The sequence below is a fragment of the Heptranchias perlo genome, chromosome 5 (assembly GCF_035084215.1).
Source record: "Heptranchias perlo isolate sHepPer1 chromosome 5, sHepPer1.hap1, whole genome shotgun sequence".
Classification (NCBI taxonomy): domain Eukaryota; kingdom Metazoa; phylum Chordata; class Chondrichthyes; order Hexanchiformes; family Hexanchidae; genus Heptranchias; species Heptranchias perlo.
This window is the reverse complement of record NC_090329.1, coordinates 40080110-40092657: the sequence shown is the minus strand read 5'-3', so window position 1 is coordinate 40092657 and position 12548 is coordinate 40080110. Positions and strand designations below refer to the sequence as shown.

At 43.2% G+C, this 12548-nt stretch overlaps 1 protein-coding gene across 2 annotated transcripts in view; it reads right to left on the bottom strand.

Moving 5' to 3' along the window:
• The window catches only part of LOC137321710 (V-type proton ATPase subunit C 1-B-like), a 67524-nt gene that overhangs the window by 48151 nt on the left and 6825 nt on the right, over positions 1–12548 (bottom strand). For both annotated transcript variants that reach the window (XM_067984270.1, XM_067984271.1), the window contains exon 5: positions 2756–2850. In XM_067984270.1, coding sequence (XP_067840371.1) covers positions 2756–2850 — 95 coding nt within the window. The remainder of the gene's footprint in view (positions 1–2755; positions 2851–12548) is intronic.

Below are 12548 nucleotides of genomic sequence, written 5' to 3'. Positions count from 1 at the left end.
TAGAGGTTGAGTTGTGGCCAATTTCAAACCCAATCTGAACTCCTGTATGAATAAGCAAGACATAGGTTTGTGTTCTAAGAACCATTCCTTGTTTGACTAAACTTCTGCTGGCTTTACAATCCCACTATATTCATTTAAATAACCAAATCTTCAACTCTGTATATTTTAAATACATATACAACACTTCTATGGCAAGTTAAAGTTGTAATGATAGTGGAAGTGAAGTAGGAAAGTACCTACACAATACAATGATACACAGTTAGATTATTACGAGACTTATAAACATTATAACTACAGTTGTCAATATTAACATACGAACACTTAATATATTGGCATGACATTTCTGTCTGTTATTTCAACTGAGGCATTTATTTATATTTTTAATGAGATAGCACCTCCATTAAAATAATGGACAGAGGAATGTCATACATACATGTAACACATCCATATGCTAAAATCATCAACAGAAATTTCTAAGTTATAATCTCACATTCTCAAAGAAAAACTAAATGTGTTGGCATACTGATCAGCCTATTATGTATGCTACTATACTAGCAGCTGTATGGCACTTTGATAGATGGGATGGTGACATGATACAGATTTGCACCCATAACTCCACACGCACACACACACACTCACTCACTCACTCACTCACTCTCAGCAGTGAGGTTGTGAGGAGGTAGCAAGGGGAGGACAGGCACTTCCCCACAGGGAAGGAGAGGGAAATTGAATGGAGAGTGGTCCCATGCCACTTGTGCATTTCCTAATAGGTGGCTTCAGAGTGGTATTGATGGTACCCTCTCCATCGGGGGTGGTTCATGACATTGGGAGATCCAAAAAAGGAAGGGATTGAAATACTTCAAGAAGGGGCAGCTTCAGAAGACAAGTTAAAACATCAAACAGGTTTTTTTTAAAGAGATAACTAGTCGATTTTTTGTGACATTGAACATGGAGAGTTAAGACCTGTACAGTATTGAAAAGTTTTATCTCAATGTTCCCAAAGAAGGCGATGAGTGTATAACCTAAAGTAGTAGAGAACAGAAGCTGCCACTATACGAACATAGAGATTAAAAATTAACACAATAAGCTTGAGAATTTAAATTGCAACAAAGTATGTTATTGGTTTTATTTGACACTGTACAACTGTAGCAGGAAAATTCAATCCAGACAAACTAACACAAAACACATGCATGACCATTCAATCACAAAACAAAAGGTTACAAATGAACACTGCAGCACAGGTAAGGAGGCGCCAGCAAAATAAAAAAAAATAAAGCACTGGCCACCACTGAATCAATAAATTAATTGTTCAGCAAGCACCTACAAATTAATATATTAGTGGAAAGCCAGGCATCAGTGAATTAATAAAGCACCAACAATTCAATGAAATAGTGGGTACTACTGAATAAATGAATTAATAAAGCAGGGAACATATAAAGAAAAAAATAAATTAAAGGAGCAGCAGGTACCAGTGAATTGATGAATAAAGCACCAGCCATCAGCAAATCAATAAATTAATATAGAGCAAGCACAAGGCACACAAGTAAATCAACAAATGAATGGAGAAATATGAACACACCTTTTTTGAATCCATCTCTGTTGCCATCTTTCTCCAGCTTTGTGTCAATCCTGGCTTGGTAGCAGAGCCGGGAAGTGAGTGGGAATAAGGCAGAGAAAGGAGGGAAGACTTAAGCAGTACAAGCCGTGTTGAGTTTAAAAACAGGAGAGAAATGGGCCAGGTAGAAGTTCTTTGGAGGCCCATATGTGGGCACTGGGGCTGGAGGCTGAAAAGCTTTTTGCTGCTTCTGGCCGATGATAAAATTTAAAAGACTTTTCCTAGCTAACCATTGGGAACCTGCAGGGCCGAAGGCCAAAACATCCAAGAGTAAAATTATACAGTTGTGCCCAAGAGCAGGGAAGGTGACAAAACTAAGCCACAAATTGATAGCTGGATTAGGTCTGGGAGCAGACAATGGCTAAGGGGAAAGTGCAATTCAGACATGGAAAAAGTGATGAAGAGGAACAGGAGTAGTGAAGAACACCAAGTAGGCCTAAAGTGGCCCAGGAGAGACACGAATGGCAAGGTTGATAGCTGAAATGGTACACAGGGCTGGAGATGGAAGGCAGCGGGACAAGACAAACGGAGCCAGAGGTACAAAGGGCAGAAAAGTTTGCAGTGGAGTGGAAGAGCACAAAAAGAAGCTTACCAAAGATGTTAAAAATGTAAAGGGGTAGCATGTAGGAGAAACTGGCTAATGGGGCTGGAGACTGAGGTGGTGGGAAGCTGGGCGATGGAAAGGGAAGTCACCATGGTGCTACCCAGTGGTCAGAGTCTTCACCTACACCGTAAGAGCAAGTGTGGGCATATCCATTTTCAATTACAAATGTTTACATATTTGTGGTAAAATTCAACTTCACCTGGGGCACTAAACAGGCAGTAGCAGATCAGCCACCCATTACATAATGCCTGATTTTCCTTTCCATTGAAATTAATGGGTGATCTGCTAGCGGCTGTTTTGTTCCTCCGTCAAAGTTGAATTTTACCTCCACTATCTTGACATTGTAAATGTTGACATCAAAGCATTACAAAAAAAATCATGACATCAGGAAGTAAGGGATATGAACAGGAAGTACATGCCTTGTGCAAGATTTTGAATAATACACAGGTAGTAAACAAATTTGATTTATACAGACTTATTTTACTAAAAACTTTACTGACAATTTTTTCTGAATATGAATCAATACCAAATCTCACCTTGCCAATAACTTCTGTTATATATTGTAGTGACTGTTTTATAGGATATTTAGCCATGTCCCACTGAAAATGTGTCACATATCTATGAAGGTCAACTACAAATAAAGAAAGCAAGATGGAATTAGTGGTGTGACTGATGTTCCTTTATACATACGTAACAAACCACACACCACCACAGTGCTACAAATACAGCACCACAAAACAGGTCACTATATTGGCCAAAAAAAATTAAAATATTTTATGTTCATGCATTAAACAATAAATTTAAGGCTGAAGTGTGGTTACATGTTGGTCATTACTTCCCCTCTCTTATTTCATTTATAGCAGCAAACAGGAGCTAAACAGATACATGGTCCAGCTTCTGTTTACCTTTATAAATGTCACAAATGCAAAAAAAAATACCTTTTGATGGGTTTCCAGAAGCTAGCGTTAATGAGCACAACTTCTGACTCTACTTCCTACCACAATAAATTGAAGCGATAATGGAAGTGAAGTAGGAAAACAGTGGCTTCTGCCTGTCCAAAGTCCTGTTGCTCCTCCCCGTATTCAAACTGGTTTACAAGCATTACTTTGCATCAGAACTATTCACTCAAAATCCAAACAGACCTGACTAATATGGATCGTAATTTCCAACTAAAAAGTCAAGGGGTAGGGCAAGTGAGAGGTGATATTTCTAAAATACATCTTGATCACTTTTACTGTCACTTTATCTGAACACAACTCTTTCATTTGTATTTTTATCATTGGTAATGGATAAGAAGACGACTCTCATAAATACTCTTAATTACTATAAAATTGTTTCACAATTAATGGAATTAGATGCCTCATGGAAAATAACTACAAAACAAGAAATCTTTAGGGAAAATTTCAAAGATTTTTAAATGTCAGCCCCATGATCCATCCTTGCCTGTCACAACAATATTAATCAGTAAACCTACATGTCTGACACATTCTATGTAGCACAATGATTATATACAAATTCATGTTCAGTTTTTTTGCCAAAATTTGTATTTCTACTTAGCAGCACTAAGATGAGCACACACACACCTAAAAACCCACCTGGTAAAAGAGGACTAATCTATCCTCACAATTTTATCAAACCACTCAAGTCTCTACCTTAATGGCATTGATTTATGTTCATATAAATACTAGCTTGGTTGCCTAACCTGTTCTATTTTGTAAAGATCTCTGATAAAAGTAAATATTCATAGTCAAATATTTTTGCTTCAAAGGTTGATGTTTTCCTGATCGTATGGATGACGTGACCAAGCCAAGTGGTTCTTACTTATCTAATCCATCGTAACCTGATCACTGTATCCATGTGTCCAGATTATCATTCTGGAAAAAAAAATCAAATTCACATGCATATGCTCAAGAAAACAAGTGAGATCATAGTTGGATGTCCTTTGGTGACCTCCAACCAAGCTTTACACCAGTGGCAGTAAATAGCAACAAAAAAAAGCATTGCTTCAGGACCTCAAATGTTCGTATTTTTGGGGTATTAATTATATATTTTTATGTCTTGCTCCAGATCACTGAGATCGACATATAGTTGAAGGCCATAATCATTCAAGAAATAAATAGATTTAAGATTTTTACATTTTTATATATTTTAGCTGTACATATACTGTAGAAGAATTGAAGTACACATTACAAGGGAGCAGGCAAGGACAGGAGGAGGGTGAGCTTCCCTCCATGTACTGTCCCCACTGGAAGACAACACCTTGGGCATCGTGGGCAAAGGGCGTAGCGACAGGCGAGGCTGGAGGACATGCTCCGTAGGGTTTTTGACCATCTTCCCCTTCCCACTGAAATCTCACCCTCACACACGATGAATGACTAGATGTTGCTATTTGAGCAGCCACTCATCTGTCTCTGCTTAGCCTTGACACTAAATGCTGACCTTTGTCCCTCTCATCCTTTTCAGGTCCAGCAGCTGAAAAGAGCCCAATGGGAGCAGAGAAAGAGGAGGACAGCCCTCCAGAACATGAAGCATCACTCAACCTTAACCTAACAAGCACCAACTCAGAGACTGGCACCGCACGTACTTTAAAGGGTCAGCTAGAGGGGTCTGCACTGGGAGATTCAGCCTGAACAAGTGGGCAGGAGTAAGACCAGGAGGATAGGACAGGTTCGGAAGCAGCTCACCAGAGGGTGAGCTCACATCCTGGTCCTGCTCAGAGGGCACAGATGAAGGCTTTGAAGGACCAACCTACAGAAGAAGACTGATGGCTATACATCAGTAGCTTCGAAGTGCACTGGCCTTTCTGCCAGCGAGCTGGCACATAATATCAGAGAGCATGGAAGAATCCAGCTCCAATTTGTGTGGGGCCTTCGTGAATGGCATCAAAACAATGCAATCAATCCTGGAGCCAGTGGTCAGCTCAATGAACATTGCAGTGGGGCCCACAGGAGCCTCTGGTGTCAATTCTGACAGCTTCCTTTAGAGCTCAGACTTGAGGGTATTCATGTGGTGGGTGTAAGGACCTTGGTGCATTGTGGAGGGGAGGGGAGGAATTATTCAAGTGGACTTCTGCTTGATGAGTTGCTGCTGCAGAGGACTGGCAGCAAACGGGATTGGTGGCCTTTGTTCTTCACCGGCATTCTCATCTTCCTGCTGATCTTCATCCTCCTGCACCTTCCTCCCCAGGTGTCTGTAAGGATTGGCCCTTTTGCAGGGCAAATACGGATGATGCAGCAGACGATGACGAAGTTGGAGATTGTGTCGAGGCTGTACTGCAAAACACCTCCAGGCTTGTCCAGGCAGCAGAACCTCTGCCTTAGAAGGCCGATGGTTTGTTCTATCAGAGCTCGGGTGGAGGCATGGCTCCGACTGTCGCACTCCTCGGTGTCTGTGCCTGGGTTCCTGACAGCAGTCAAGAGCCAGGTTCTCAATGGATACCCCATGTCCCTAAGCCCTGAAGGTCTAGGTGGAAGAGAGGAGCGGCGCAGGATAAAGGCATCATGACTACTGCCAGGAAAGTGGGCACAGACCTGCATAATGCGCTGCCCATTGTTGCACACAAGCTGGATATTCAAGATGTGGAATCACTTCCTGTTCCCATATATACCTGGGTCTTCGCATGGAGCACACAAGACAATACACCCGTGGGAAGCCTGCTATCCTGACGAAACCTGCAGCTCTTTCCTCTTGCTTCGTTGCCTCCATTAGAGAAAGAAATGAATTGGTTCCTGTTGTAGTACAGCGAGCACTTTTGCCACATCCCTGATACAGCAGCAAACTGTGTGATGTTGCTTATATCACCAGTTGCAGCCTGGAGTTCCCTGTGGCTTAAGGGCCCGTGACCCCTTGACAGCTGCTTGACAGTGCTGTCCGTGCGCGAGTGCGGGGTTCCAGTTGGTGTTACAACAGGTGACACAGTTCAGTAACACCTTCCCTTGCAACGCAGAGCCAACTCACACATTGCTCCACAGGCAGGTTCAGGTAGGAAATCTGGTACCTGAATGCACACATGGTAAATGGCCTCCTGCGCTTATCTCTCCTTTGCTCTCTTCTACCAGCATCCCCTGGTCTGTGCACTCTTCCTTGTTGGTGCTGCTGCTCCTCATCCTTCAGCCGCAATGGAAGAGCTAGAAGACCACCCATTATAAAAATAATGGTGCTGAATGAAAAGCAGAGAAAAGTTTCTAAACCTCCAAAAAGTTCATCAGATAAATTATTCAAAACACTGCTGCTGCAGCCAAAGCAGCCAACAAAAGGCCCACAACCACCTTAGAAGCCCATGATTTGGAAATTATTTGTACTGAAATCAGCACAGCAAATAACATTTCTAAAAATAAAGCCACTAATTCTGAATTACTTTTGTGATGCTCATTCTGAATTCAAATGTTTGTAATATTAGTGCAAAGTACTGCAAAGGTCTGAAAGAAAGTGCAAAGGGTTGAAATCAAACATTTGGGAAGAACATCGGGTGGCAATATGCGAATGAAGAGAAGGCAAGAAGAAGTAAACAACTTCTTTGATAAAGAAGACAAGGTTCCATCAATGGCAATTCTGTGGTCATATACTGACAATGAATGATAGACGTCAACCTAAACAAGCTCCTGTCTGACAAAACCAGAAAGGAAGATGTCTTGGATATCTGATGCAGAGCACTTTTGTGAGATATGTTCAATTATATTCTCAACATAGTCAAAGTCCCAAGTAGAGGCTGCATTAGATATGGACCATCTGAAGTCTGAGAAGGATTAAATAAGTTTAGTTAAACAAGTAATGCATTGTATTCCATGCCAATGATAAGATACAATGGCCTCAATTTTAACTGGGGGCTTATGTGGAGGCGGGAGTGAAATCTCCATGGACTGCTCAGCATGAGGCCAGGGCCATTTTAACTCCTTGGCTTCATTTGAATAGTTCAGATCTGTCTCCCTCCCGAAACTGGTGGGAGTGAAATCATGGTCGTCGGGCGGGAGCAGGAATCGTACCTGGAGCAGGACGCCACTGGAGACAGAAGGAAACAGTTCCCAGCACGCAGGAGGGGGATCCATACTGATCGTGGCCGGAGGAGAGTGGGGGCAAAACCCAGGGCACACAAGGGACTCACAGGCTGGGAGTTTCTTTGACCCTGGCCTCAGAGAACAGCAACTACCAGTAACCCAATAAAAAGAGGTGCACCGGCTGCTGCAGGGGTGTAAGTGGGACCTGGGTTGTGGCCCGGACCTCTGAAGAATTTTATTTTTCCATGAATTTTTTTGTCCTCTTATAAAGGGGCCAATGGACAAGCTTGCAGCATGTTTTTGCGCGGTGCCCCGGAAGGTCCAGGTGGCCCGGGCATTCACCACCAACATGTAATCTCCTCCTGACCCTGGATACTTTGACGGGGTCAGGAGCAGAAGTCACCATTGGGCACATCCCCGCACTTACACCAGGAGGTCAGCCCCTTAATGTTTATCAGTTTCAGATGGGCCTATACTCCCCGTCTGAGCAACTTTGCCTTAGAATCTGAAATTTATTTCCTTTTCACAGGGAGGACTGAATAATGGCACAAATTCTTGGGGGTTTCATGCTTTTCAGACAGGGTGGTAGCATACAGTTTAGAAATGCTGGTTCTACCCTCGCTTTCAGGTGCAGAGTAATTAAGAAAGTGGAGAATCACTAAATTAAGCACAGCAAAAATAACAACACTCGTTTTACCAGCAAATACTTCCTTATTGTTTCTGATCAATTACTGGGAAAAGTTATAAAGTTCAAATGGGCATATTCAGCTGTTTCAGTGGTAATGATAAGAACATTGAAACAATGTCGAGTACATTCAAAGTAACAACAGTAAATGTCCGATTTCTACTAATGACAGAATATTCAGCGGAGGTCACTAATTGTTATCAAACTATTAAGTGGACCTTTCAAAATACACTACAACAAATACCAGGTGGATACTGTGAATGTCTCAACTTTTTTGTCTTCAGTCCTACAAGAGAGAATCCAACACAATATCATTGTTAATAATAATGACTTTTGATTCAGCTGCCATGAGAAAAGAGCTTGGTGAATAAGCTATTTGAATATTGTGTAAATATATATATATATATATATATATTAAAAAAAAATCCAAATTTCCTCCATCCAAAAAGAGTCTGGGAGAAATTCCGTGGGGACCTCCTGATCTTCTGCTGTAACTTCGATGGGAGATCAATGAAACCCCCAGAAAAATGGTGTGTGTAAATAACCATTTTTAGCCATTTATGCATTTCTCTGGGGATTCTGCCAATCTTCCGCCTGAAGTAACGACAAGAGATCGGAATAACTTCCACAGAAATTCCAGATATCAATGTTCTGTGTTGCTGAGTAAAAAGAGTTGTGATAGAAAAAGTCAGTTGTTGCTTCTCTGATGGCTTATCCAGTGTGTGGCTGAGACCGGGAAGGTTCTCAAGTTTGATGCCCATCTGTGCTCCCTGAATTAATTAATCTCAGCCCAAGTGGAGGTAGGAGTACCACAAATTAACCTTGATGCACCTGGGTTAGCAAGTGGAAAATCAGTCCAAGTTGTCAAACTTGATTGCTATACATTGTCCTTTGCTGGAAATATCTACATTTGAATGTCACGAACCCTGTGGTTGAAGAGCCTGAAAATATTCACTGTCAAGGCTCACTCATGAATAATTGCTGGGAGATAATCAGTACTTATTACTGATAAGTAGGTTTGGGACACAAGCAATATTGGGACTCTAATTATCTTATTATACTAGGATTTTCATTACACGTTTATGCTCATACTATTAAAAGTATAGCACAAAAATGTTAGTAATACAGTTGCTGAATGGAAAGAAGCTCAGACCAAATCAATATATGACTAAGGTGGCAGTCCATTGGTGCAGTAATGTGCCAGTCATACCTTGGGCCAACACAATTTTGTATGGCCCACATAGCATTATGATGTACAGTGAACTTCATGTTTATAACTATGGAGCACCTTGAGGTTGACTCTTCCGAGCAACAGAAGATGCACTGATGGATAGATGTAACGGCCTAGAAATTCCATCGTGCTGCACCCATCTTACTGAAGTGCACTGCCCACCATTTTGGATTGGGCTGCTCTGTAAACATCCAGGGTACACACCAGAAATATTAAATAGCCTCATTATGTTATTAAATTAAGGGTTCCACGCTTATTGTAGGATCATTTTGAGAAATTTGCATGCCCCAGCACCTGACTCGCCATGTGATAAACTTGCCCATCAATCCATGGTGCTAACAGTCAGAAATGACCTTGCAAGATTGCTACTTAAAAGGGCTCTTCCATTCCATATAGAATAGTTGCTAGTTAACTTACAGGCCTTTTTTTTTGGTTGGCTATTTTCTCTGTTCCACAAGTGATTCTGACTTCTGGAAACAACTTTGTGTTAGTGCTGAACTGCTTTGAAAAGAGTTGATTCTAGTCATGGGTTGTCAGGTAGGTCTGTATTTGGGGCTAGAGGAGGAGGGGGAGCAGCAAAGAAGAAAGGAGAGAGCAGGAGCAGCTAGGAGAAGAGGGAGGAGGAGGGCACTCTGCAGGAGGTCATATCCACAGCAGGTCTTCAGAGAGCACGTCTTATACCTCAATTTCACTGAGGAGCCATGTCTCAGGTACTTCAGTTTCACCCAAGGAGGCTGTCAAGGGCTATGTCATCTTCTGGCAACCACAACTGAAGCCCTAAACCAAGCCATAGACAGTACTGCCTGTGGCTGTTGAGGTCACCGTAAGCCTTATCTTTTACACCGTGGGGTCCTTCCAGGCTGCAGCAGGTGACATCAGTGACATCTGTGCACTGCTGTATTAGGGAGGTCACCAAGGCTCTCTGTGCCAGGAGGAACACATACATCACATTCCCCATGGACAAAGCCTCATGGGTCTTGCGTTCACTTGACTAGTGTCCTCACAACCAGTCAGAGATGCCTGATTTCCCACCCACACAAACAGGCACCCAGCCAAGCAGCACAGATATGGCCAGCTTTTGGGCGTGATCAAATTCCAAGGCCAATGTGTATTTAATTAAATTATATCGGCTACATACACTGAGCAAAACTCAGAGCAACATTACAGATTTTCAGGCACAAATACAATAGATGACATAGTGCACAAATGGTTGCACATCTATAGTGATGCTCCAAATTTTGAAGGAATCTGAAGCACCTAATAATCTGGCCAGTAGAAGAGAGGCAAAATTATTCAATGTGCCCAATTTTCAATTGGCAAGTTATATATAACAAAACATTATCTACAATCATTAGGTTATGAAGTAGGCCTTCTTCCCGACATTTCTTGTCTGCCATCATGAATACTTAAGTAATAACCAGTAGCCATCTGTACTGTACTGAGAATAAGCATAGTAAGATTGCAGGTTCAGCATTTTTTCTTAATCGTTCATGGGATGTGGGCGTCAATGGCGAGGCCAGCATTTATTGCCCATCCCTAATTGCCCTTGAGAAGGTGGTGGTGAGCTGCCTTCTTGAACCGCTGCAGTCCGTGTGGTGAAGGTTCTCCCACAGTGCTGTTAGGAAGGGAGTTCCAGAATTTTGACCCAGCGACGATGAAGGAACGGCGATATATTCCCAAGTCGGGATGGTGTGTAACTTGGAGGGGAACGTGCAGGTGATGTTATTCCCATGTACCTGCTGCCCTTGTCCTTCTAGGTGGTAGAGGTCGCGGGTTTGGGAGGTGCTGTCAAAGAAGCCTTGGCGAGTTGCTGCAGTGCATCCTGTAGCTGGTACACACTGCAGCCACAGTGTGCTGGTGGTGAAGGGAGTGGATGTTTAGGGTGGTGGATGGGGTGCCAATCAAGAGGGCTGCTTTGTTCTGGATGGTGTCGAGCTTCTTGAGTGTTGTTGGAGCTGCACTCATCCAGGCAAGTGAAAAGTATTCCATCACACTCCTGACTTATGCCTTGTAGAAGGTGGAAAGGCTTTGAGGAGTCAGGAAGTGAGTCACTCGCCGCAGAATACCCAGCCTCTGACCTGCTCTTGTAGCCACAGTATTTATATGGCTGGTCCAGTTAAGTTTCTGATCAATGGTGATCCCCAGGATGTTGATGGTGGGGGATTTGGCGATGGTAATGCCGTTGAATGTCAAGGGGAGGTGGTTAGACTCTCTCTTGTTGGAGATGGTCATTGCCTGGCACTTGAGTGGCGCGAATGTTACTTGCCACTTATCAGCCCAAGCCTGGATGTTGTCCGGGTCTTGCTGCATGCGGTCTCGGACTGCTTCATTATCTGAGGGGTTGCGAATGGAACTGAATACTGTGCAGTCATCAGCGAACATCCCTATTTCTGACCTTATGATAGAGGGAAGGTCATTGATGAAGCAACTGAAGATGGTTGGGCCTTGGACACTGCCCTGAGGAACTCCTGCAGCAATGTCCTGGGGCTGAGATGATTGGCCTCCATCAACCACTACCATCTTTCTTTGTGCTAGGCATGACTCCAGCCACTGGGAAGTTTTCTCCCTGATTCCCATTGACTTCAATTTTACTAGGGCTCCTTGGTGCCACACTTGGTCAAATGATGCCTTGATGTCAAGGGCAGTCACACTCTCACCTCACCTCTGGAATTCAGCTCTTTTGTCCATGTTTGGATCAAGGCTGTAATGAGGTCTGGAGCTGAGTAGTCCTGGCGGAACCCAAACTGAGCATCGATGTGTAGGTTATTGGTGAGTAAGTGTTGCTTGATAGCACAGTCGACAACACCTTCCATCACTTTGCTGATGATTGAGAGTAGACTGATGGGGCGGTAATTGGCCGGATTGGATTTGTCCTGCTTTTTGTGGACAGGACATACCTGGGCAATTTTCCATATTGTCCGGTAGATGCCAGTGTTGTAGCTATACTGGAACAGCTTGGCTAGAGGTGCGGCTAGTTCTGGAACACAAGTCTTCAGCACTACAGCCGGGATGTTGTCGGGGCCCATATCCTTTGCTGTATCCAGTGCACTCAGCCGTTTCTTGATATCACGTGGAGTGAAATGAATTGGCTGAAGACTGGCTTCTGTGATGGTGGGGATATCGGGAGGAGGCCGAGATGGATCATCCACTTGGTACTTCTGGCTGAAGATGGTTGCAAACGCTTCAGCCTTGTCTTTTGCACTCACGTGCTGGACTCCGCCATCATTGAGGATGGGGATGTTTACAGAGCCTCCTCCTCCTGTCAGATGTTTAATTGTTCACTACCATTCACAACTGGATGTGGCAGGACTGCAGAGCTTTGATCTGATCCGTTGGTTGTGAAATTGCTTAGCTCTGACTATAGCATCTTGCTTCCGCTGTTTAGCACGCATGTAGTCCTGAGTTGTAGCTTCACCAGG